The 26,805-nt window shown below is 53.7% G+C and overlaps 1 protein-coding gene across 2 annotated transcripts in view; it reads right to left on the bottom strand.

The window, feature by feature from the left end:
• Positions 1 to 1,728: 1,728 nt before the first annotated feature.
• PNKD (PNKD metallo-beta-lactamase domain containing) overlaps positions 1,729 to 26,805 on the bottom strand; it is a 73,068-nt gene continuing 47,991 nt past the window's right edge. The window contains exons 1-9 of one of the 2 annotated variants that reach the window (XM_059703138.1): positions 21,792 to 21,960; positions 7,897 to 8,012; positions 7,658 to 7,770; positions 6,980 to 7,038; positions 6,176 to 6,268; positions 5,675 to 5,838; positions 4,937 to 5,023; positions 3,821 to 3,936; positions 1,729 to 3,646 (exon numbers count right to left, since the gene is read on the bottom strand). In XM_059703138.1, coding sequence (XP_059559121.1) covers positions 3,473 to 3,646; positions 3,821 to 3,936; positions 4,937 to 5,023; positions 5,675 to 5,838; positions 6,176 to 6,268; positions 6,980 to 7,038; positions 7,658 to 7,770; positions 7,897 to 8,012; positions 21,792 to 21,949 — 1,080 coding nt within the window. In that variant the 5' untranslated portion in view covers positions 21,950 to 21,960 and the 3' untranslated portion in view covers positions 1,729 to 3,472. Of the gene's footprint in view, positions 3,647 to 3,820; positions 3,937 to 4,936; positions 5,024 to 5,674; positions 5,839 to 6,175; positions 6,269 to 6,979; positions 7,039 to 7,657; positions 7,771 to 7,896; positions 8,013 to 21,791; positions 21,961 to 26,805 lie in introns of those variants that run through there. The other variant, XM_059703137.1, reaches the window with a different exon arrangement.

The following is a 26,805-nucleotide window of genomic DNA, read 5'->3' as shown; positions in this document are numbered from 1 at the left end:
CCTTTGGGGGACTCTTTCCCTACTCTCAATGCACAGTGTTTCAGTTGGGTATGACACTGCTCTTCCAGGTATAGTCATGTGACCTATTTGGCCAGTCAGAGAGGTCCAGATACCTTATCCCTATGGTTGGTTCAGGGTTGGTCACATGACCCCAACTGGGCATATGAAACTTGATCCCTGGGACTATGGGAGGTTCTGCTAAATGGTATGAACTAGTAGCCTGGAACTTCTAGAGACATCTTGCTGCTGCAGGGAGAAAGCCTGACAGAGAACCATACCAATACAGAAGAAAGCAGATCTGAATGGTGATGATACTGTTCATATTCATGCCTGAACTTACCATGACATAATCCTATTCTTCTCCATTTCATGAGTTGATAAATTTCCCTTTTGGTCTAAGCTCCTTTCTGTTAAGTATTTGTCACTTGTCCTTGAAAAGGTTCTGACTCACTCATGCTTGTCATCTCCATTGGAAACTGAGGTCAGGGAAGTGACTTATCCAAGGCCACTTGGATGTTGAGTGACAGAGCTGGGATTAGAACTCAGGTCTCAAAGCCCAGTGACACCTGCTTCCTACAAGCAAGGAACAAGTGGCCTGGTTGCTACCAGTCAGTTCCAGCTCTGGGAGAAACATGTGTCATCATTCAGGACATGCATTTGTGGGAGGATGACCCAAGGCCCTGGGAAGATGTGTCACCAGCATTAGAGAACCATCACCAAGGGCCCCTTGAAGCTGGGTACCCAGAGTGACCTGGCCCTGGGGCTGGCCCATTCAAGACAGCAGTGACACAGAGACACAGACAACTGCCTTTCTTCAGGAAGGTGAGGACCAGGTCCCTTTCCCCACCCCCACCCCAGGTGCAGCCCTGATCCAGGGCATCCTGGGCCAGTGCCACGCTCCCCAACTTGGGGCAAAGAGGAGCACCTCAGAGAGAAGGCAGAGGTATGGCCAGGGGTGGGAAAACTATGCCTTGAGCTGGCCCCAGGGAAATGTGGAGCTAAGCCAGTGCCAGCACCACCTTCGAGAATTTTGCCATAGCCCTAGCTCGTTTGTCTCAGTGGATAGAGCGCTAGCCTGAGGACTGGAGGGTCCTGGGTTCAATGGTCAAGGGCACATGCCCGGGTTGTGGGCTCAATCCCCAGTAGGGGGTGTGCAGGAGGCAGCCAATCAATGATTCTCTCTCATCATTGATGTTTCTATTTCTCTCCTTCTCCCTTTCTCTCTGAAATCAATAAAAATATATTTAAAAAAAGAATTCTGCCATAGCCAAGTGTCACCTTTGCTTCTTATTTTCCTATTTCAATAAATATCTTTAATTACTGTCCTGAATTGAAAAGTGGTGTCACTTGTCAAAAATACTAACCCTAAAGTAAATACAATGAAAACAAAATGCTGTTGTTAAAATTTATCTCCAGATAGTGGCATCTGGCGCTTAGTTAGAGAGGCATTAGAGAGAGGCCAAGGCCTTGCCCTTGAAGTGTTTTCCACTGCTGTGCTGTGACCATGTAAAACCATCTCCCTGTGGCCAGGCACACCTGTGCATCTCAAGCTTCAGAAAACACAGAGGTAAATGAGTTGTAAGCCCTGAACAGATGCACACGAGCCATAGGAGGGTATATTCGTGGCATTGTTTCTGGCCAAAGCTCTTGAAGTACAGTAACTCCAAGCTGGTGGACCTGTAACCCAGACAGAACAAAACCAGCAATAAACACAAGCCCACTGAGTGATCAAGCGTCTCTTAAATCATTCATTCATTTAACATTTATTGGGCGCCTACTGTGTGCCAGGCACCGTGCTAGGCGCAGAATACAGAGATGCATAAGATACAGTCCATGCCCTGAAGGGTTCACAGTCTGGAAGGGGAGACAAACGTGTAAACAAGTAATACAGAGTGATAAGTGCCACAGAGAAGCATTTACAAAGAGCAGAGGTAGCCTGGGGGTGGGGGGTGGGGGACATGGGGTTGTCTTCCTGGAGGAGGGGGCCATTGAGGGGGATTGTGAAGGATGAACAGGTGTTGGCCAGGCAGACAAGGCAGGAGGAGCAGGGAAAGGCATTCCAGTCTGAAGAAACAGCATGAGCGAAGGCACAGAGGCAGGAAACTGCATATCTTGGGGTGCGGGGAACTCTATTCTGATAGTATTGCTAGAGTTGGTACTAGAGGCTGTGGCTAGAGAGGGAGGCAGAGGCCGGATGATGAGGAGAAACTGAGGGCAGGGGGCATCTTGGAGGCTCGCCAGAGGTGAGCAGAGCCTGAGGAAGGAAGACAAGGCCCTGGCTGACCCAGGTACGCCTGCTTGAGGACCAGAGGGTTCCTCATGAGGCCCCAAAGGGACCTGGGCCCAAGACCAAAGGAGACGCTGAGCTGAGGGAGGGCTGAGCAGAGGGCAGGGCCCAGGCCTGGGGTCCTGGAAGCTGCACTCCCTTGAGAGGCCTCTGCTCCCAGGTTTCCATTTCTGAACTCTGCCTCACAGACCCCTCCCTAGCCAGGATGGGGCCAGGGACCAAATGAGCAATGTCACAGAATGTTCTTGGCAAACTGCAAGGGGCCAGATGACTGTCGTTAATAACGAAAAGAGGAAAGGGGCTGAGGATAAAGCAGAAGTTAGAGGAGGCAGAAGTTCCTAAGAATAAAAGCCATAATGAGAAAACTGCAGAGGCCATGGCGACCGATGGCTCTCTCTCCCCTGGAAGGGAGGGGCCTGTTGGCCCAGGGTAGGGGCAGAGGCCAGCGGGCAGGACCAGGCCAGCTGTGCAGGGAGCCCGTGTGACCTACAAGATTGTTGGGCTGCAATCCAGCACCCTCAGGTGTCTCCTGAGCCTGAAGTCAAGGTTTCCTTGGCAACCAGGACCCTCCCTCTTCCAGGCTGTAGGGAAGCCACTGAGGCTGAGACTGGACAGACAGCCAGACTTCCAGCCCTTTCATCTTTCTCAGAAATGGCTCAGTTGAAAAATGCCTTTGTGGGGTCAGGGTAGGATGGGGCAGGGTGGGGAGGCTGGGGGAGGAGGGGCGGTGTCTCAGTAAACCAGAGCCCGCTTGGGGAGGCTGAATTTCCCAACCCTGAATGGGGGGAGGGGGACAACGCACTCAACCTGTTCACGGCTCCTGTGGCCTGGGCTTAGTGGCTGCAGCGAGAGCGCTGCCTCCCGAGGGAGGGGCTCATCGCAGCCTCCAGGTGCTCACTGCCAGCGCAGGAACCCTTACAGTTAGGTCTGGAGATGCCCCAGGGCCCCTCCTTTCCTGTTAGGCTTGTCAGCCCAGCCTCACCCCATGGAGTCTCCAAGCCTTGGAGCAGTCCCTTCCCTGGGCCTCAAGGTCTCCCCGCCTTGTCACTCCTCTCTCCATGACCAGTGTCGGGGAATGATGCCACCGTGGCACTGATGGAGGTGGTGTTGGTAGCAATGAGGGTGGTTTGTGTGGGCGATGGGCGGCCTCCCCACCATGCGGGTGGGCTGGGGGGCTGGGGGACATCACTTGCTCTTGTGCAGGTCCTTCAGCCGGCGGAGCTTCTCCAGGAGCTGGGCCCGGGAGCAGCCATCGTCCTCAGCAGGGCCCGGCCCTGGCCCCACAGTCTCCTGCAGCACCAGGCAGTGGGTCCTCAGGAATGGGTTGTAGGAGCGCTCCTCTCCCAGGGTGGACGGGCACTGTGGGACCAGAGCAGCTGGCTTTGGTTGGGAGAATCTGGACACTGTACCCAACAAGGGAAGCCTCCCGCCCCCTGCCCCGTCCTGGGTCCAGGAGTTCTCACTGGAAGGCCCCGGAAGCAAACGGGCTCAGCAGGAAGGGTTCCCTCCGGGAGTGCCCTCACGGCCCCTCACCGTGCTCTTGCGCTCCATCCGCTGCCTCTGCACCCACTGCATCTTCCTCTCCCGGGCCAGGTTCTCAGGCTCCACCACACCAGCAAAGCCCAGGTTCTCCTCCGCGTACTCATGACCTAGGGATCCCCATGGGGCCAGAGGCAGGGCAGAGAGAGATTGGTGTGTGATCAGGAAAAGTCCTCCCTGCCCCCAGGTCTATGGTACTGACACCCAGGAGGAGGGGCAGCACTGCCCAGGAAAGGTAGGCACAAGTGAGCAAGTGTAAAGTGGCAGAAGCAATTCAGGGGAATCCATCAGATCTGCAGCCAGGAGACCGTGTTCTAGCGCGAGTCTGCCTCTGCCCCTGCCCACCTTTGCAACCTCAGTCAAGTCATGGCACCTCTCTGGGCCACAGTTTTCTTTGGCAGGTGTAGAAAATAATGCCACTAGAAAAGGGTGTGTCTTCAGTGCCTAGAACAGAGCCTGCACATGGTAGGTGCTCAAGATAGTATGAGTGAATGGATGAAATGAGATATTCTGAGGATTAACTGAGATATTGGTTAATGTGTTTTAGAAACTGTAGACTTGCGCAGGCAAGTGTGGCCCAGTGTTTGAGCTTTGACCCATGAACTAAGAGGTCATGGTTTGATTTCCGGTCAGGGCACATGCCCATATTTCGGGCTCGGTCCCTGGTGGGGGCATGCGGGAAGTAGCTGATTGATGATTCTCTCTCAGCATTGATGTTTCTATCTCTCCCTCTCCCTTCCGCTCTGAAATCAATCAAAAATATTTTTAAAAAAAGAAAGAAAGAAACTGTACACACATATGTCTGTATAGACATGCAATGTACATGCATATACACAGATGGCTGGACATACAATGTGTGGATATGATGCAGACAATGGATACACGCAGACTGGATTTACTGACTCCTCCCCTGATGAGCGGCGGTGACTTTTCATCCTCGGCTCTGGCTAAGCAGAGGCGTTACAGAGCCAGTGCTCCAATAAGAGGGGAGCTGTGGCCCCGGCTTCAGTGGACTCCCAGAGCCACCAGAGGTGGAGCTGTGTCAGCTCTGGGACAGGCACTGGGTCTGGGGGACTCTAGGAGTAGGGGCTGGGGAAGGGGGCACCTCACCAGGCCACAGCAGAGTGTCGTCTTCCAGCCCCAGCACAGTGTCCAGCGAGCTCAGCATGGTCTCGGCAGTGCCCTCAAAGGTCCGTCCTGGTGGGGTCGGGGGGGTTATAAAACACAAGGATAACACAGTATGATATAAGGAACGTGAAGTGGGGCAGGGACCAGCTTGTGCACCTCGAGCCACCAGCCCTCAACCACGCACCAGGGAGTTGGGCCCATCTATTCACCCCCAGCCAAGCCCCCCTGAAGGCCTCCATTGCACATACTGACATGCAGGTGGAGAGGGGGTGCCAGGCTTCAGATTGGGTCCTAACAACCCCAAGCATGGCCCTGTCAGGTTGCTCCTTTCCACGGAGCACTTCCTTCTTTGCTAGTGCTGCCTTTTGGGACTCTGTACAGCCTGGGCCTTGTGATCCCCATGGTCCTCTTGCTCAGGGGTTCTCAAGTTTTTGTAACTTAGTCCCCGAGTCACTGTATCAGAGAACCAGGCTCCACCCAGTGGAAACAAATGCCCTGTCCTCAGTTACAGACATTGTCTCATTCTATCCAGTCCCTGTGGGAAGTCATGAGAATATAAAAGAAATTCAGGTAACATAGGTATCGGTTTCCCCAAATCAGAGTAACTGCCAAGGCAACATCTGTGCAAAGACAGTGCTTTACTGCATTGCATGGCATTGAGGCGGTCCTTGGGCCCCTGCCCTGGCCTCTTCCCTCCCTCTTCCCTTTGGGGGAACTCACCACAGCCAGAAAGAAAAAGCAGGTCCCCTGAAAAGAGGCAGGAAGGGCCCTTGTAGGGCTCCCCATCCAGCAGGTAGACCAGATGTCCTTGTGTGTGGCCAGGGGTGGCTAGAGCCCGGATCTGAAGCCGTCCCACGCTCACCACATCTTGATGACACAGGGGACTGAGGAGCAAGGCAACAGGGGAGAGAAGGTACTAGAGCTTATGCCAACCTGGTACTGCCCTAACCGAGGCTCAAGGGGCCAGGTGATTTGCAGGAGTCGGGGCTTCCACACCAGAAAGAGAAGGCACCCCCAGTGCCTAGAACTTCAGATCCAAACCCTCCCCGCTTCCTGCTTTGGGGATCATGGCTGGATCAGTTGGGGGGTGGGCAGTGCCAGTCTTCAAATGGGCTGTGACTTGCTCTCTAAAGGCCAGGAAAGGCATCAGCAAAATCCTTGACTGAAAGTTGGGGGATGGGCCCGTGGAAGTGCCACCCAACCCCTGGGTCAGGGACTTACTGGGTGAGGTAGGGGATGCCGTCCTGAGGGCTCCCGTACACCCGACAGTCCTGGTGCCGCCGGCTGAGGTCACGGTTCCCTCCACTGTGGTCCCTGTAGGGCAGCGGGGACAGGGAGGGCTTTGAGGGACAACTGCACTAGGCCTCCTCGCCTCCTCTTCCCGTGGCATCTCCGGGCCTGTGAGCCCTGGATGTCCCTGGCTGCTGGACTGAGCCGAGCTGTCCATACCTCCGGGCCTTTGTTTAAGCTGTTTCCCTACCCAGAATGTCACCCCACACACACCCTGCCAGCCCCCATCACCGGCCAATGTCAACTGATCTTTCTGGACTCTCTCAGCTCCTGGGTCACCAGCTTCTAATTCTTCCAAGTGGATCTGATTATGCCCCACCTGGTGCCCACCACCCTCTATACCCTGTGCCAACTGCCACTGTTGTCATTGTTGTACACTTTCATGCATGGCTGTCTCCCCTGTTGCACTATAATCTTCTTAAGAGATCACGAGGTCTGCCCATGCCCAGGGCACAGCAGGCATGTAAGAAGTGCCCATGGAACATGGAACGAGAGATAAGTGTCTGCCCTGCCCTCCTCTGGGGCTTCCGGAGCCTGATAAGTGGAGCAGTGGGAGGCCCACTGCCCTCCCTCTCTGCTAGGGCCCCGGTACTTCATGAGGTGTGGTGGCCCCCATCCTGACCTCCTGACCCCCAGCCCAGCCTGACCTTATGGAGCTCAGACCTAGCAACATGAGCTGGGTAAGAGTCAGCTAGGGAAGAGCAAGTGTAGCTGGACCCCCACCCAGCTCCTTACCAGTGTTTGTGGGTGCAGAGAATGGCAACCAAGGTCACACCTTCCTTTTCAATGGAAGCCTGGAGGAGAGAGAAGTTACTGAGACTGAGGAACAGGGCACAGAGGGAGGCTCCAGGCAGAGAGAGATAGGGGCATGGGTACTGGGTGGAAAGGAGAGGAAAAGAGAGGAGGGAGGGGTGAGAGAGAGGGAGGGATGAGAGAGAGGGTAGAGCTAGAGAAAGAGAAGGGGGTGGGAGGAAAGGGCTGGAGCAGGGAAGGTGGTAGCTGAGACCCAGCATGGGCACACAGGAGAGGTGAGGAAGGGGAGGGGAGGGGAGGAAAGACATAAGCACACACAGGAGTAAGAAACAGGAGGGGAAGATGGAGAGTCCTGGATACTGACAGACAGAGGTGAGGAGAGAAGAGGGCCAGAAAGAGCCACAGAGAATGAGGGACCCACAGTCCTGCGTCAGCATCGCTCTCTTGGGGTCTGGTTCCCTCGCTGCTGCCCTCCTCCCTTCCTCCAGTTAAGCCCTGGACACCCACCCACCCTGCCCCAGGCTGTGGCTGTGGGGGTTTCTGTGTGTGAGCGCATGTGGAGGGGGCACATCCCATTGGCAGAGGGACCAGGACCAGCCCTTCTCTGGTAAAGGGTAGCCGCTAGTCCCCAAGGTGACCCCAGGGACCCCTGCCCCTCACCTGCACGGCCTGAGGGTCTGAAGGGTCCACAGCCACAGCCAGCCGGGCCTGGGTGTCGATGATGAGGTAGCTGTAATTGTCCGAGAGGACGGGGATGGGAAGCACCTTCACTCCTGGGGACAGAAGTGGGTTGTGGGTGAGGTGACAAGCAGGGAGCCCAGGGTATGTGACAGGGAGTAGGCAGGGAGGGTAGTGGGCATAGCTGGGAGCGACACTGGCCCGGGGCCACCAGAGCTCACCATTGAAGAGGCGGGGCTGGGTTCTGGAGTGGCCTTTGGGGTAGCGATTCCGAGCCCTGCGCAGCTGCTGTCGGTAGAAGAGGTACCCAAGCCAGGTGCGGGTGTACAGGCTGTACCTGCAGGGCGGGATGTCTGTGCTCAGCCCCGCACCCCCCACCTTCCGTGAGGCCCGGGCCCCATGTCTCCCCTCCGCTGGCCACCCTTGAGTCAATGCAACGCCATCATCACTTATTGTGTGCCTACTGTTTGCCCTGCTCAGTGCTCAGGACAAGATGGAGAGCAAGACAGACACACCCTGCTTGCAGCCCATCAGGGGGAGGTGAAAAACTCAGACAGACTCCTGGAGTGTGAGTTTTTTCAGTGAAAGGGGTGGAGGAGTTAGGAAGCTGAAATAGGTGAGAAATATATTTCAGGAAGAGCAGGATGCATCACAGTGGTGCCAGGGAATGCTGAACCACCTGAAAAGGGAGCCTGGGAATTGGCATTTCTCCAACAACCCCAGGTGATGGGAACACTGCTGGCCCAGCGACCACAACTTGGAGAACCACTGGGGTAGAGGAAACTATACTAGCAGACAGCAGGGCTTGTTGAGGGAAACTAGAAAGTTCTGTTTGGCTGTTCGGTGGAGGAAGCAGCTAGAGGCGAGGTTGGATGGGCTGACCACACTTCCTCCCTCTTCTGGCCACCCTGCCAGGCCATCCCAGGCAACACAGTGAAAAGGCTGCGAAAAGGACGCGGGACTTGTAAGTGACAGAGCCCTACAAACACCGAAGGCAGCACGCAGGGCCAGCCTCACAGGTGTGTGGCCCCTGCTGGGTTTGATGCTCTGCTGTTCCCATCTTGAAATCCATAATGATTTTACCTTTGACCTTGTGTGAAGTCTGATGGGACAACAGAACATGCACACAAGCATAGGTGATACACACAACACATGTATGCTCTGTTCCTTGCTGCCCCATACACATACCGTGTTTGCAATGCCCCATGAGCACAGAATTCTGGCAGACCTACTATGTGTGGGAATGCAACCAGACTCAAAGTGATACAAGGTGAGTTTCCACCTACAATTGAGGACCTGAGAGGCCACACCTTCAGTTCAGACCAGAATCTGCTTCAAAGGTATAAAGAAAGCAGTGGGGCTCTAAGAAACAAAAATGACCAAGGAACCCTACCACATCCTTCCTTACACAAGTTACGTTCTGTATGATTCAACCAACTAAGCTGCAAATGATGCTACAGAAGGAAAGGGAAAGGGGGTCACCGATCTGTCCTCTTCTTCTCATCGGTCCTTCCTCGCTCATCCATCAGCTGAAGGTAGAGTGTGAGGGTAGGACGTGGTGTGTCAAGAGGAGAAATAAAAAGAGTTGAGTTCGTTTTGTGCAGCGTTCCAGTGGTCTGGTCAGAACGAAATCCATGTCCCTACACAAGCTGAGAAATGTGAATTATGTAGTTCCAGTGATTCCACATGGGAGTTACATGTCCTCACATATGCATTTAAAACTGGTGCTGTACCAGATAAAAATTAATGGGAAAATTCGTGCGAGTCTGATTGTGAGGGTGTGGGGAGGGGGTTGAGGTGCAGGCGTGACCACTCTCCAGGCCCTTTGTAAAGAGCTAGCTGATTTGTCTGCAAGCAATTTGTTCAAAACCAGGCAAGTTCCTGTGACAATTTGGCAGATGTGACTTAGCTAAAGTGAATCACTGCAGCCCCTGGCTGTGTGCTCATGCACTGGTATTGATTGGGAATTTCGACACACGATGGAGGGGTTTTGTCATCCTTTGTGACTTTATGTCCATTTTTCATAGGCCCTCTTTCTCTTTTATTTTTTAATTGTTTTTTTTTTTCAGTTGTACAGTTTACATTCAATATTATTTTGTATTAGTTTCGGGTGTGCCGCATGTGGTTAGACAAATATATACTACTAGGGGCCCGGTGCACGAAATTCGTGCACTGGGTGTGTGTGTGGGGGGGAGTGTCCCTCAGCCCAGCCTGCCCCCTCTCACATACTGGGAGCCCTCAGGCGTTGACCCCCATCACCCTCCAATCGCAGGATCGGCCCCTTGCCCAGGCCTGACGCCTCTGACAGAGGCGTCAGGCCTGGGCAGGGGACCCTCATTTCCCCCCATCACTGGTTCTGCCCCCAGCCCCTCCGATTGCTGGCTCTGCCCCTTGCCCAGGCCTGATGCCTCGGCCAGAGGCGTAGACCCCCATCACCCTCTGATCACCTGATCGGCCCCTTGCCCAGGCCTGACGCCTCCGCCAGAGGCGTCAGGCTTGGACAGGGGACCCCCATCTCCCCCCGATCACTGGCTCTGGCCCCCGCCCAGGCCTGAGGCCTCTGGCCCAGGAATCATGCCTGGGCAGGGGACCCCCATCTCCCTCTGATCGCTTGCTCCACCTCCCGCCCAAGCCTGACGCCTCTGACCCAGGCTTCAGGCCTGGGCAAGGGGACCATCATATCCCCCCAATCCCCGGCTCAGCCCCCCGCCCAGGCCTGATGCCTCGGCCAGAGGAGTTGACCCTCATCACCCTCCGATCACCAATCACCAGATCGGCCCCTTGACCAGGCCTGAGGCCTCTGGCAGAGGTGTCAGGCCTGGGCAGGGGAACCCCAGCTCCCTGCGGTTGCAGGCTCCGCCCCTGCCCAGGCCTAACGCCTCTGGCTGAGGCGTCCGGCTCGGGCAGCGGGGACCCGCAGCTGCAGCGGCCCCGCGATCGTGGGCTCCGCTTTAGGCCCAGGCAAGGGACCCCTAGCTCCCGGGACTGCCAGCTTCGACCGTGTCCAGCTCCCATCGCTGGCTCCACCCCTACTTCCTGCTATCACTGGCCAGGGCGGCAAAGGCGCCTGATTCTCCCTACCCCCCAGCTCTTAGCTCCCCCCTGGGTTTCCAATCACTGTCAGTGGCAGGGGGCTTCTTCCTGCTTTCCCTTTCGCCTCCCTGCATTGTGCCTACATATGCAAATTAACCGCCATCTTGTTGGCAGTTAACTGCCAATCTTAGTTGGCAGTTAATTTGCATATAGCCCTGATTAGCCAATGAAAAGGGTATCATCGTACGCCAATTACCATTTTTCTCTTTTATTGGTGTAGATGTTTTTATTGATTTTTTTAGAGAAAGAGGGAAGGAGAGGGAGAGAGAGAAACATCAACATGAGAGAGAAACATCTATGAGCTGTCTCCTGCATGCACCCCCCCAACCAGGGATTGAGCCTGCACCCTGGGCATGTGCCCTGACCGGGAATTGAACCCATGACCTTTAGGTGCACTGGATGACACTCAACCAACGGAGCCATATTGGTCAGGACTGTTGTTGTTGTTGTTTTTTAATCACTCAGTCACCAATATTTAGTGAGGCCTTGTGATTAGCCTGCTCTGGCACACAGTGAGTAGGCAGTCAGCGTCCTCTTGCAGCTTATATTCTGGTGGGACAGACAGGACAACAAACATAGTGTCAAGGACAGAGGAGGAGCTATTTTAGATACCAGAGTCAAGGAAGGCCTCTCTGGAGCTGACTTTCCAAGAAGAAGGGAGCAGGTCGAGTGAGAATCTGGGGAAAGCTCTCCAAGAACTGGACAGGAGGAAGTGCAGAAGCCCCGAGGATGGAGGGAGGGAGGGAGGGAGCGAGCTGTGGGAGCTGCGGATTCTGGTGGGTGTATCAGTGATGACAAAGAGCTGGCAAGGAGATGCCCAACCTGAGGGGATTTGTGGAACAACCTAATTATCCTGGATGGGATTCTAGACCAGAAAAAGAACATTAGTGGGACAATAGGTGACATTTCAATAAGGTCTGGAGAGTAGTTCATAATTTATATTGATGTTAATTTCTTAGTTTTTGATAACAGTATTGTGGTTATGAAAGAAGTTAACATTCAAGGGAGGTGGGTGAGGGGCATGTGGGGATACTGTGTACTATTTTTGCAAGTCTGAAATAATTTCAAAATGAAAAGTTAAAAATTAATCATCCTATATAATAAAAGCCTAATATGCTAAATGTCTGGTCATCCTGTCGTCCATTCAACCAATCAAAGTGTAATATACTAATGAATGCTAAGGCCACTCAACTGCTCACTATGACGTGCACTGACCACCAGGGGGCAGACACTCCAACTGGTAGGTGAGCTTGCTGCTGTGGTCCAGCCGATCGGGACTGAGTGAGATGTGCCAGATATGCCCTGGAGCCCTCCTGTGGCCCCTCCCCAGCTGGCCAACCTCTCGCATCCCACCCCAGCCCCGATCATGCACTGGTGGGATCCCTCGGCCTGGCCTGCGCCCTCTCGCAATCCGGGCTGAGGGACCCCCCTTCCCCCAAGTGCACGAATTTTGTGCACCGGGCCTCTAGTAAATAAATAATTTTTTAAAATCACCCTTTCCTCTGGGCCCTGACATCACCTCACATCGTGCTTGGAGTCCTGCTCCTGAGAGCTTGGGCAAGTCATTGCCCACAGGTCAGGCTCCTCATCCTTAGCATGCTACCAGGACTTACCCTGCAGTGCTGTGTGAGGGCTAAGTGACATAACACAAGGTAACAAATGGCAATAGTCAGGGCCCGGCAGTGGAAAGTGTTGCGCAACTATTGTTTCCTACCCACATTCAGCTAGGCGCCCCTCACATCTGCTAGCAGAAGGCGTCCACAGCTGGGAGGGGCTGCTCATTGCCCCCTGCTTTCCCTTTCTGGATGCTCATATGTGCGTTGTCCCCCAACGAATGTCAAGATCCACGAGGACAGGGGCTGTGCATTAAGAAGCTGCAGTAAACGAGGCCCCTCTCTTTCATTTGCTCTTTCAGCAAATATTCATGGCACATGCCAGACAGGGCACAGGCAGCAGAGAACCAGGCAGCTGGGTTGCTGCCAGCATAGTGAGTGGAGCGGCCAACAGACCAAACCGGAAAACCAACCCACAAGCAAGCAGTTAACTATAGCTGGTGATGGAAGGGAAGAGGTCTGTCTTACTGTGGACAGGGTGGTCAGGGAAGGCCTCTTCTCCAAGGGCAGCCTTTGAGCCGGGAGTGGACAGACGAGAGGGAGCCAGCAGTGCCGACAGCCTGGGGCAGGCGGGAGTGGGACGTGTCCTCGGAGTTTCCAGCGGGCCGAGGCAGGGCCAGCGGGGCAGAGAGAGCCAGGGCAGAGGTGTGCAGGCGCCAGGCCCAAGAGAAGGGGTGGAAAGTTGCTGGTGGCTTTTAAAGTGGGGAAGCATGTGCTCTGACTTCCCTTTTTAAGGATTCATGTGGCTGCTGTGTAGGGGTGCAGTGGAAGGTGGCAGGGGAAATGGAGTCGCTGAGTGGACTGGAGGGGGTGTTGGAGACGAGAAAGCTGGAGATGGGTGCCGGACCCGCTGGCCGTGGGGGAGGGAGGCGGGGGGGAGGGACAGGGTGGCCCTGAAGTCTGGATCACAGTGCAAAGCAGGGGAATGGGGGGCCTGAGGACCTAGTAACACGTGGGACACTCACCCCAAGCTCCCAGCCCAGTCCTCCCCTGACAATGACTTCCACGTGCCTCTCCAGCCTCTGAGGTCTGGCTCCTCTTCCATCTCTACATAATGGCTGTGTCACAATCACCAGCGTCCAAAACCATGCTTGTCAGCTCTTCCTCCTGCTGCCTCTCCTGCTGGGAAAGGCCCTGTCATCTGCCCAGTTTCACAGTGTGAGCCCTGATTTAACCCTCCCCTGACACATGCGACCAAAACAGACTTTCCCTCAAGTTTACCTTCTAAAAGAACTCCTACCATCGCAACAGCACGGATGGACCTGGAGAGCATTATGCTAAGCGAAATAAGCCAGTCAGAGAAAGATAAGTATCACACGATCTCACTCATTTGTGGAATATAATGAGCAACATAAACTGATGAGCAAAAATAGATCCAGCGACAAAGAAGCATCGAACAAACCGTCAAACCTCAGAGGGAAGGCAGGGGAGGGTGGAAGGAGGGGGTAAGAGATCAACCAAAAGGCTTGTGTGCATGCATATCAGCATAACCAAGGGGGGTGAGGGCCTGTGCTGGGAGGCGGGAGCAGGCTGGGAGGGGTCAATGAGGGGAAAGGAGAAATATGTGATACTTTCAACAACAAAGAATTAAAAAGAAAATGTTTACCGTCTACCCCTCACCCCATGGGCTCACCCAGGAGCGGGCCCTTGTGCAAGCCTCCTTTACACAGCTCTCTACCTTCAATCCAAACTACAAACCACTGGCAAAAAAAGGCACCGTTGCTGACGGAGTCCCGCTCCTGCTCAAAAGCCTTCAGTGGCTCCCCACTGCTGACAGGCGAGTGTCCGACGCCCAGTCAGGCCTGAACTGGGATGGGAACAAGTCTTTGCCTCCTCCCCTCTGTGGCCCAGGGAAGACCCTGCGCTCCCAAGAGTAAACAAGCAAAAAGCCCCAAATGTCCACCAACGGCACAAGGGATAAATGAGTGGTGACATAATCAGACCATGGAGAACTGCACAGCCAGGAAAACAAAGGATGTAGCCTTGGCCCATGTGCCCCAGTGGTTAGAGCACTGGCCTACAGACCAAAGGGTTGTGGGTTTGATTCCCAGTCAAGGGCATGTGTCTTGGTTGCAGGTTTGATCCTTGGGCCCCGGTTGGGATGCATTCGGGAAGCAACCAGTCAAGTGTCTCTCTCACATAGATGTTTCTCTCTCCCTCTCTCTCTCTCTCTCTCTCTCTCTCCCCCAACTCTCTTTTACTCTCTCTAAAAATCAATGGAAAAAATATCCTTGGGTGAGGATTAAAACAAAAACAATGCCAAAGTGTGCACAACCATCGCCTGTACTGGTGGGGATGTAGACGTACACAGTAAAGAATCACAGCAGCTAAGGGGAAGACCAGCATGCAGGCTCCTTGGAGGCAGGAGGAGGGCACAGGCCTTCACAGGGTCTGCAATATCTCTTGAGCTGGGTAGTGGAGAGACTGTTATCTATTTTTTTGAATACCTGAAATAACTCATTAAAATTTCAAAACTACCATCCTCCTGCAGGTCTCTGGCCTGGAATACCCCCCATGCCTTTCTCTACTTACTGGAATCCTAAGCTTCCTTCAGGGACCAGCTCAAACCCTGCAGCTCCTGATTGCCCCAGCAGAAAGCCTCCTTCCCCGCCTCCATCTGGAGCACTCGGCCTCGCCCCTCCACGGGGAGGGAGCCCCTCAGAGGCAGGGGCTTCCCACCTGGTAAGGACCATGAGGAGGGCAGGTGGACTCAGCTGGAGACCAGCCTGCTCCTCCTGGCTCCTCTGCACCCCCTGCAGCCCCAGCCCCAGCACAGCACAGAACTGGTACTCAGAATGGTTAGTGACCAGGAAGGTGGGGAGGGCTGGGCAAGCAGGTATCAAAGCGACCAGGCACTTGAAATGGACTGTCCACTCGGCACCCCGTGCAGCTAGCCTCATGCCAGGTTGTGGATCCTGCGAAGCCCAGTGGGGGTATTTGGGGCCTAAGCTACAGCCACCTCTGCCCCTGCTCTCCCCTCCCCTTCTTACCCACCTGCTTCCAAGTCCCTCCCCTCCCCCTCCGGCACCCACACAACTGGCCAAACAGGCTGTTCTGCTAAGCAGGTCACCTAGACCCAAGAGCATGGATGGGACTGTGTCACTGGGGCACAGAATCCCAACTTCCCCAGCCCTGGGGTCTGGACCCAGGGTCTCTGAAGTGGAGGAGCTAGGAGTACTAGACAGTCCTGGCTCTGAGTCCACAGCCCTGGCTCTGCCCACCAGGTTAGGCTGCCTGTCTGGAGCTCACTGGCTCATCTTTAATAACAGTGACCTTTTCCACAGCTTTCCTTGTGAGCAGCCCTAGCCATGATCTGCTATCCTCCTCCAACTAACCCCGAGGCAGGTACTACTATTCCTCCACTTCACAGATGAGGACAGTGAAGCCCAGAGAGGTAAGAGGGATTTGCTTGGGACTGCAGAGCAGTGGGTGGAGGGGCAGAGAATCACCCCACAGCCTGACCCTGGAGTCTGCATTCTTAACTGCTAAAATCCTCCCCAACCCAAGTAAGGGGCTCGGATGAGATGTGTGGGCGGAGCTATTTGGGGGCAGACCCAGCTCCTTGGAGGGCCTTTGCTGAGGAAAATGACCTATCACCCTGACCAGACACGCAGCCCAGGATCTGGCCCCCTGGGACTCCTGGGACACTCGGTTGGGCCCTTTGAGATACAGACCCCGGGACACTGTGAATCATCTCCCAGGACCGACTCATTACACAGGCAGCATTTTGCCACAAGGACAGAGGGTCAGAGCCCGTGGGCCTCAGGGTAAGACCCCCTGAAGCGGAGAATCCCTTTCCAATCTGCCCTGTGCTTCTCAGTCCTGGACTTAGGACGGGGTTGATGGTTCTCGGGGGAGTGTCGTGAGTCAGATGCAGAAGACAATTTAGGGAAAAAGAACAAGACCCTGGATGGGAAAATGTGAAAGATGAAGGCCCCACTGGGAAGTGACTGGGACGTCACTGCCCCATGGAGTGGGCCCTACCACTTCCTTTCTTCTGCTGCCGAGGCAAGCAGCAGAGCCCAGCAAGCTCACTGTGACCGATAAGATGACCTGACACCCCAGGGCCAGATGTGGGACCAGACTCTGCCATGGCCCCAGGCGTGGGCAGAAAGCTGGGCTCTAGAATGACCCAGGGCACCGGCTAACAACGAAGGTTCTGGTCTTTTCCTCCTTTGGCCCCCTGCTTAAATTCTCACTTAACATTTCTGGGGCCCGGAACTACCCACAGTCACTCACCAAAACGGAAAGAATATTTTCTAATTGGTCCTCTGGGACCCAGTGGGAGAGACAGAGAAACCACTCCGCAAGAGCAGGGCTGGGGGTGGGGGTCCCCGGCTGGGGTGAGCCCTGCAGCTGTCGGAGGGGCCCTCCCCTGGGGTTAGGGCTGCGGACACAGCACCAGCTGCCCCAGTGAGGGCTCACGGGCACACTGAACCAGAGCATGGCTTCTCTGATATCTGAGTCTGAACCTCCAGCCCCCATGGGAGGCTGGTGGGACAGCTGGAGACAGTGAGACAGCCCGCCCCCTCACCTCCGCCCTCTGCACACAGTGGAGAGCACACAAAGAAGTTCTTCTTCTTCCCCTCCTCCCCAAGGGCAGTCTCCCCGTGCTGGGCAGGCCTGAGGGCTTTTCAAGTGTCTGTCCCAGCCAGGCCCTGGGCTCAGCCTCAAGATGGCATGGGGGTGGCGGGGGGGGGGGGGGGGCGCTCTGCATTCAACAGAATGACCTGGAAAGCCCCTATTGAGGGTCACTTATTTTGACCCCTCCCTCTGGCACTCTCTAAATGACCCCCAATCCTGGTGGGGCCCCAGATTCCACCAGGACCCAACAGGCAAGCTAAGTTGGTGAGGCCTCTGGTCAGGGAGGATTTGGGAATTCTCCTCTCATGCCCCCCAGGCCCCAGGCCCCTGGGTTGGGTTTGGTTTTGGTTTTGGTCTGTTTCTTCTAGCTTTTCCCTGCTCTCCCTCATTCTAATCCCAGTCCTGCTCCCTGGGCCAGGTCTGTGGGAGTCCAGGGAGGGGAACCAGACCTTTGAACAGCTAATACAGGAATAAGCAAGGACATGTGGTGAAGGCTTTGTGTCTGATTAGCCACAGTCGGCTTTCGTTCTTTGCGAAAGCCGACCCAGGAATGGCTGAGGGCTGAGGCACTTGCACGGACACCAGGACACAGAGTTCTACTGCAGCCAGGGCCTGCTCCCAGGCTCCTGAGGGACAAAGAGAGCGGCTCCATGTTTTGTGAGTTGTCAAAGCTGAGGAAACTGAAGAAGCAAGAGACAGCTAACTAGGCCCTACAGGGTGAATTTCCTGAAGCTCCAGCAAGCCTGGCAGGCAGAGGGTACTTCCCCATGCCCAGGAGAAGGGCAGTGCCTGCATGTGGTCCAAACATAGGCCTGCCCCGGAGTTCATGGGGCCTGTGTCTACCGTCTCCATGCCCATCCCGGGAATGGTCTTCTGAGGACTTCAAGGCCCTTTCCAGACGTCGCCCATCTTTCCCAGACGGAGGAGGAGCTGCTCCTGAGGACTCTCAGGGGGACCAGAGGCACGGGCATTGCTGGGCCCTCTCTGTGGTTTCTCAGTCCTGGCAGAGAGGCCTGAACTAGTTCTGTCTCCTTGCCCACCACCCCAGGCCAACTGCCCAGCCTAGGCCCCTGGGGTTTTGTTTGATTTGATTTTGGTCTGTCTGTTTTGGCTCTATACCCCCCGCCAATCTCAGGCCCTCTTGATCCAGTCCTGCCCTTGGGCCAGGCCTATGGGAGTCCAGAGGGGTATCAGACCTGTGAACATCTAATGCAAGAAAAGCAAGAACATGCGATGAAAACCCTAAGAGGGAAGACAAAGAGGGGTTCCTCGGAGGCAGAGATGAACTTGGACTGGGGAGGCTGGGCAGAGGAGATGGCACCTGGGCCAAGCTGTTCACTTATTCATTCATTAAAAGACATTTAACAATGTCAGGGCCTAAATTAAATCTAACGGTTTCATTCTGGTTAGAGGTACAAAGGCTGAAGGAGTGAGGCCAGGTGAGGGCTGACCGTGGGTTGGCCCAGGGTGGGAGCAGTGGGGGTAGGGATAAGTGTTCAGATTTTGGACATATTTTGAAGGTGAGCTTTGAGGTTGCAACAGTAGAAATGTAGAGAGGAAGGAAGATCTGACAGGTTCTCAGACAGAAGTATGGGAAAGCTCATGGCCTAGAGATGATGGAATTGGGCAGATTTGGAGGGGGTGTCGGAGGGCCCCAAAGGCCTGGGTGAAGGTGTGAACTCCATTTCCTAGACGGTGTGGCTTGGGGAAGGGGCCATCCGCTCAGAGCCAGGGTTTGAAGACTAACCCGTCAGCAGAGGGGAAGCTGGACAGGGGGAGAGCAGAGGGGCTGCTGTGGATGCTAAGGCTGCAGCTGATCGATGTTTCTCTCTCACATCAATGTTTCTCTTTCTCTCTCTTTCCCTGCTTCTCTCTCTAAAATCAATAAAAACATTTTTTAAAAGAAAGATCCTCTGTGCCTAGAAATGGAGAGGGTGGTTTGGCCAGGGAGGGAGCATGGGCTGTGCAGCCCCAAAGGCTGGCTGCCATCCACTTAGCTCTGCAGACATTCCCAGGCCTGCACGGGCCCAGCTTTGTTCCCCATTCAACCCCACTCTGCAGACAGAGTTTCTGCTCTGGGCCAGGTTCTGCAGCCCGCCCTCCCTACCCAACAACACTGAGAAGGCAAAGGGGCAAAAGGGAAACTGAGACATGAAGCAGGGGACACAGCTGGGAGAGCCCACACTCTTGATCCCAGCCTCCTCATGCACACCCTGTCACTCACTCCTGGGGAACTTGTCATGCCCTGATTCCTGCCACGGTTTGGGTTCCTGTTCACATGCTCTTGCCCTGCTTCTTGAGAACAGCCACTAGATTGTGCTCACATTGTGATCCCACAATCCTGACCCAGGCAGCAAGGGGTTCACTGTATGAGGGGCCATAGGATTGCCTGATGGGTGGCTTGGCGGAACAGGCTTGGAAGCCTGGAGTAGAAGCATGTAAAAAGTTCCAGAAGGAGCTTACCTAGCACCATGTACCTTCCACCTATTCCCCATGCTACAGAATGAGCAATTGCTAACATTTCCTGAGCGCTGACGATGAGCCAGGCCCTGTGCACGTATATGCACAATTTCATTTGATCCTCACAGAAGCCCCAGAAGGTAAACACTATCACTATGCCCATTTTACAGATGCAAACCAGTGAGGCACATAGAGGCTATTTGTTCAAGGTCACATGGTTACTAAGCAACAAGACTAGGATTCAAAAGCAGATTTGCCTGACCCCACATGCTATGTGCTTAACTACTATGCTCACTGTTCCCCAGACCCTGCAGAATCCCAAATGCGCACGTCTACCTCAGGTTTGCCCAAATCTACCCTCTACTGTGCCCAGTTATCCCATTCCAAGACAACTGTGGTTATGTTTGAGGAAAGCCCTTTATAAAATTGTCAGACACCAGTGATGATTGTTACTAATGATAACATGAACCACCTCTCTTCTCCCAGGCATTACTTAGTATTTCCACTGCTGCTTTCCAGCCCCCAGTAGATCCTCTATTTGTGGTCCTCTCCGTCCGCCCCTCCCCATCATGTCCTGTTCCATCCACCCCTCCCTCTCCATCCTTCCTGGAGGCACCCCCACAGCATCAACACCTGCCTATTTCCCCAGTCTGTTTCCTGCTAACACCAGCTGCCCCTCCCAGCAGCCAGCAGCCTCTCCCTCCAGGGACTGGACCGATTGTTTCCCAGACCGTGGAGGGGCAGGACCTGGAACTCTGACTCCAGACATGCCCTTCTGCTCTGCAAATTTGGGGAGTGGATTCCAAGGCAACCTTGAAATGCAGATACAGGAAACCCTTATGATTACTGAATTCCAAATAAACTCTCTGAGAATTCCAAGTTTGGCAACTGGGTAACCCCCAGATCCAAAATTCTAGGAATACTCGAACTGTCAGGATTCTGAGAAGGCCAGTTTGGGAATTTTAATCTCAGGATTTCTAATTCCAGTTCCTTGTGGAAACTTCTATCTTCTACTTCCTCAGGGTTTGTATGATGACTTCAACATTACCCATTTTGAAAATCAGAAGTAGATTTAAAAATCCCTCCCCAAATATAATTGTAAAATTTCCAAAATTTTTGTGGGGAGACAATTTTTTAAATCCCAACTATGAAAATATCTAAATATTTATCTCATTATGTTAATCCTATTAGCAGAGCAATGGTGACTTGGTGGGTGCATTATCGAACGTGACCAATGTTTGGGCTATTAGAAATGTGAGTGCCCCAAAAGGCCCACAATAAGAATCCCCCCACCGCCGCCATATTTTCCAGTTTTCTCCCACTACTAGGCCCTTACATCTCCATTTCTTAGACTGAATAGGAGGAGAATCCTAGGGCTGAAGCACCTGAGATATCTGTGGTGGTGTAAGGAGGAGAAGTGAATTCTACAATGTCTTCTCTAAGCTCAGGAAATTCCCAAGTTTAGGTCCTTGCCTGAAACTGGCCTGTGGCAAGGGCTCCCACATTTTCCATCCCCAACATCACTGTCCTTAAACTGGGACTCGAGGTCCTGCCCCCTGGCCCTGCTAGTGGTGGGAAGCGGGTAGGGACCCTAGGAAATCTTTTTCTTCGGGCTCCTTCCCTTTCTCTCAGTGTCTCAGGGCAGAACAGAGCTGGTTAGCCACTCGTGCCTGCCTGGGAAGGGGCAGAAGTAGGGAGAATGGACGAGTGAGCACAGGGTAGGGAGTGAGGACAGGGTAAGGAGGGGGTTAGACAGTAAAAAGTCATTGGAGGTCAGTGAGCCGTAACAAGTCAAGCGTGTTAAGTAGGGTGGGATTTCACAGCCTGGGGCTTCCCACACAGGCCAGGATAGGGGGAAGGGGACAGACTGACCTACAGGGGTGGGACACTCGCTTGGGACAGGAGAGCTGATGTGTGGTGGGGAGCTGGGTGATGGGGAGAGGGGCAGGGACGCGTGGAAGGAGTTGGCGTATTCAAATGTCACTTAGGTGGTACGTGGCATCCCATCCACCCTGCACCTGTCCACCGGGCCTCTGGGCCCCGGATACTGCACCTACCCTCCTTTTCCAGCTCCCTGTCTCCGCCCTCACCTGTCTCTTTTCTCCAGATGTCCCCTCACGCCCCATGTCTGGCCACCCTGGCCTGCCCCTCCAACCCTCCGTTACCAGCCAATGCCAATGTCCAACCCACCGACTTCTTCTCTTCCCCCAGATCAGTGGTTTCTCCAGCCCGCCCCTCCCACCGCTCTTCTCTGGACCCGGACCCCCCAGCCCTCACCCGCACTGACCCCCAAGCCTCCCGCGGCCGCCGGTCAGTCCCCCTAGCCCGCCTTCCCGAGCGCCGCATCCCGGGCGCCCCGCACTAACCCAATTCGGAAGAGCAGCTGCTTGCTGCGCGCCATGAACAGGCCGCGGAGGGGCCGCGGCGCTCGGCGGCTGCGGGAGCTCAGGAGCAGGACGAGGACAAGCAGCAGCCCGCAGCTGGCGACCCACAGGCACGGCGCCGGCCAGCCCAGCCAGGCCATGCTGCGGGGAGGCGCCCGCCGCCGCGGGGCGGGGGGCGGGGGCGGGGCGGGACGTTGCTAGGCAACCACAGGGTCCAGGCCCCGCCCCCTGTGCCAGCAGGTTGGGGGGGCGATGGGGGCGTTCTGGCCCCGACTTGCCATTGACTAGCATTTTAACCCGCCCCTCGCCACCCGCGGTCTGGAGAACCCCTCGAATGCCACCCGGGCAAAGGCGGCCCGGCCCCGCCCCCGCTGGCCGGCCTGGAGGCGGGACTCGAGCACCCTCGGACCTGCACGGATCCCTGTCCACATTCGCCTGAATCCTTCGAAGGGACCTAGGCTTGCAGCCCACCCTCCACGCAGCTCTCACCTTCCCCTGTAGAGGAACTCTGGGAAGGGTCCTGGAATGCTCCTCTTAGCGGGAAACCTTAGGCTCATGAAAAGTTTCAGCTGGAAGGAACTTGAGAGATCATGTGGGTCAGCGGCCATTCCTTCCTTTATTCATTCACTTAGTTACTTTTCTATCCCTCCTGTCTGCCAGGCACTGTGCTAGGCTCTGAAGATACAAGGATCAAAGACACCCAGTCTCTGCATTCCCGAAGCCTACAATCTTGAATCTAGTAGAGAAACAAACCAAATAAGCAGACAAACATAATTGTGTGTATATGTATTTATACTTATACATGTACATATATATATATGCTATATATACATACATACATGTGTGTGATTGGGGGCCAGTGATATGGAGGACAGAAGACCAGTTTAAATGGCGGAGGGCCCCCTGAGCAGATGACATGTAAGCCATACCCTGAAGGATAAGAGGCCACAGAAGCTCAGAGGTAGTGACTGGACCAAGGTTTTGCAGCAATGGGTGGCAGAGACAGGACCAGGGCCAAAATATTCCGACTCCCAAGCCCTGAGGGAATTCCACATCTCTACCCACCACCCATCCCCCACTGTTATGGTCCCTGGGATGGAAGTAGATGTAAGGGCAGGCATGGTAACATCTACAAATTTGGGCAAACCAGAGCTATGGCTCCGCTCCTGGCTCCAGTCTTGCCCTGACCCAGCACAGGAAGGGAAGGAAATGCTGCAAACAGTCAAGCTAGCTCTCTCACCCACTGGGAGGTGGTTGGAGGGAAGCAGGTGAGATGGTGCTAGATGACCCCCAAATCACACATTTTTCTCTCTCCCTCTTCTGTACTCTGATTAGGTAGTTGGATCTAAAGGCTGAGCTTCACCACCACCCCTCCCCCCCACCCACCCGCCACCTACCCTGCGTGGAGAGTATGGAAGTATAGGATCTTCATGTACAATGAACTGGAGCTCTCATTCCCCACCCCATCCCTAAAACCCAACAGATGGGCTAAATGACCCCCAAACTGAATTGTAATCCCAACACCTAGTCCTGGATTTCATTCAGAAACACCAGACATAAAGTTTCTCTTATGTGGATACATCTTGAGAGCAAGAGCCTATAGCCTGCTCCCTCCCTGTCTCCTTGCCTACAATTCAGCTCCTTCTCACTGCCTGACACATAAAGGGCTCTTAATAAACAAGATAGAATTGAAGTAAGCCCCTGCCCTTAGCTTCCTGTGTGCTACAGAGAAGGCAAAGGGGGGAGAAGACTGACAAGCTAATTTGCAGAAAGTTCTTCCAAAGGAGTTTGTGTCTATACATGCAAAGTAAAGAATTATGAAGCCTCATCAAAAGGCATTACGAACACACCTTTCTGCAGATAAGGCTGTGCCAGGCATTATATTGAGAAATTAACACACAGTCCATGTCATCTGAAACAGGAAATGCAGGCTCAGACATAAGCCAGCAGAGAATACAGAGATGACCAAATTCTAATCTCAAGCCACACACACATTAACAAGATTAAGGATAATAATCTAAGCTGCATTTTATGAAATATTTGGAGCTAGGACAGGGCTGGGGATAAGGAGTGAGGGTGGGTGTTTTAGGGACACATGCAGACTCAGGAAGCCAACCCTCCCCTCCCCTGGACTGTTCTGGGAGACTTCCAACCTCTGCTCCAAATCTGCTTTTGTTTCACCTCTGCTCCGTGAGAATCTTCTGTGCCTGCCAGGCTGATGCCTCATTATTCGCCCCCTCTTGCACTGTGTTAATACCTAACAGCTTGTATTTCGCCTGAGCCCATCATATTGCTTCAAACCCTCATGACTTTGCACAGGCTGTGCCCTCTGCCTGGAGTGCCATTCATTCTTTGTTCCCCAAAGATTCAGATCAGGTGTGCTCTCTTCAGGAAAGCTTTTCTCCAGAATTCCCACCCCAGCATGGGCTTAAACATGCCTCCCACCCTTGTGCTAATTCTAGGTCTCGTACATACAGTATAGCATCATTCAATGCAATACTCCTATGCCATATATTTTGTTTACATGTTTATCTCAGAGTCTAGAGCCTTGAAGGCTTTATTATCTTTCTTAAGAGTAGGGACTATGATTTCACTTTTTTTTCCATCTTTGAATCTCCAGTGCCAGACATATACTAAATACAAGTGTTCTTTTGTTTTTTTTATTATTTATTTATTTATTGGGGTGACATTGGTCAACATGAACATATAGGTTTCAGGTGTGGGTTTCTATGTTACAAGATCTGTATATTGCACTGTGTGCCCACCACCCATCACAAGTAACCTTTGAAATGTCGACTCCAAGGCCTCTGCTTGCTGGGGCCAAGCCCATATCTTCCCCGTCATCAGATGCCATTCTTCCTCTTTTCACCACAAACCAGCCACACTATTTCTCAAATGTGCCAAGCTCATTCCCATCTCAGGCCTTTACTCATGCTCGCTCCACTTGAAACTTTCCCTCCAGCTCTTTGACTCAGTTGGGTGGCTTGTGAAGAGTGAGCCAGAACAAGCCTGATGGCTGCATATTTCATAACATTAGGGAAGGCTGCAGGAAAGCCAAGTCTGGGGACCCTTACAATCTAGGTCTTTGCCCATGACCTCTTCCCCTGAGTAGCTTGGGGGATACTGCCAACGCTAAGGTTTGCCTCTGACTCTCCTAAGGAGAGACCCATTGGTAACCTGGGTCAGGTGACTGGCAGTCATGCAGGTCTGGCCTGTGATGTGGTGGTCTTAGAGTTTAACTCACAAAGAGCAAGCCTCCTTCCAGGTTCCTGGGGTGGGGGTGGGGTTCTTAAGTCACCTCCTTATCCATTTGCCATCTTAGTCTGTCTATCTCTGGTGTCTGAATCCTGCCTTTCCAACTGGCCTGTTAGCTCCCCTTAGGATTGAGAGCCTGCCTTCATCTTTGCATCCTAGCTCAAGCTTGATGCCTGGTGTTTGGCTGGCATTCAGGAAACCGATGATGATGATGATGATGATGATGATGATGACGACGACGACGACAATGATGACCACGATGACACAATCATGAAGCTGAGATGATTGGAGCTGTTTGGATGTTAGAGACAAGAGACATCATGTTGGACCAGGGTGAAGAAGTTCAGTTTAGAAAAGTTAGCCAGTGCAGAAGTGGTGACTAGGATAATCTGGCTCCACTCAGCCCACCCCCATTCATATGCAGCATTGGTTCATGCCCCCACCCCAAGCTCACCATCCCACTGTGAGCTTCCCTCCGAGCTGTTGTGCTGTACACCCCAGAACCCTGGTTTGCTTAGAAATAAATCCCCCTGACATCCTCTGCCTCCTACCTCTGTCACATGCCTTTCCAGGTCAACATCACTGCTCCTCCTGCCTCATTTAAAAACTCTCCACCCTCCTCACCAGTCCAGCCACAGACCAAGTCCAGACTCTGAGGAGTTCGACACTGTTTTTAGACTTCCTGCCTGATGCCTGCCACCAGGTAGTTCCAACAAGTATGGCTCCTTCAACATTTTAGCTCAACTTTAGGGAATCTAAGAACCACACAGCTTGTTAAAATACAGAATCCTTGGCCCCTCTCCAAGAGATTCAGACTCAGTAGGTCTGGCTGGGCCCAGGAATCTTGCCTCAGTGATTCTGAACTCTGCCTTGGCCTCAGTTCCTGACCTCAATTCCAAGGCTTTCAAATGCAATTCCACAGCCTACTCACATGGTCACACCCTGGATTTCCCTGAAACTTTCTACGTCTGAGAGCCTACACTCCGGTGTCCTTCTGCCTGACTATCTCACTCCCACAACATGCACCCTTCCATCTCTAGACCCTCAAAACATTTTTCTTCCAGCCCTTCAGCCCTCCAGCCTACATGGCTTCCCTCTCACTGAGAACTTGGGGTCATCTCTTAAACCACTCACCAGCTGTCAGCTTCCTCATACCCTGTCCCTCCAACCTCAGTCTACCAACCTCCAGACCTGCCTGTACCAACCTGACAATCCACTTTTTCTGCTCCAACCTCGTGGACAGGAGAAAACGACTGTCCCATGTGAATCAGGGCCTCCACAAATCGGCCTTCCTGGGACATTACACCAACGCTTGGCAGTGCTTTTACATGGCTGAGGTTGCCTCTCATTATCCTCAGGCCCTCCAATCTTTTGCTTTCAGCTAATAGCCTTCTTAGAGGAAATAATTTATGGGCCTGCCCATCCCTCTACAAATTTTGTTACTTATATTTAAAATTTTTAGAGGAAGTACTATTAGCCCCTCTTGCTCATATCTTTAAGCAGTGTTTCTCCTGGCCACCATTTTTCCTTACCATATGCGCAAACAGGGATTATCTCCCTGCCTTAAAAGCTTTCCTTAACCTTGGGTCATTTTATAGATTCTGTTCTGCCTTTATCGCAACACTAGAGGCCCAGTGCATGGATTCATGCACCAGTGGGGTGGCATGGCCTGCAGGGATCAGGCCGAAACCAGCAGCCCAATGCCGCCTGTCTCTCCTGCCTGCCTCTCTCATTCATCCTG

The sequence above is a fragment of the Myotis daubentonii genome, chromosome 7, assembly GCF_963259705.1.
Source record: "Myotis daubentonii chromosome 7, mMyoDau2.1, whole genome shotgun sequence".
Taxonomy (NCBI): Eukaryota; Metazoa; Chordata; class Mammalia; order Chiroptera; family Vespertilionidae; genus Myotis; species Myotis daubentonii.
The sequence above is the reverse complement of the archived record's forward strand: the minus strand, read 5'-3'. Positions and strand labels throughout refer to the sequence as shown.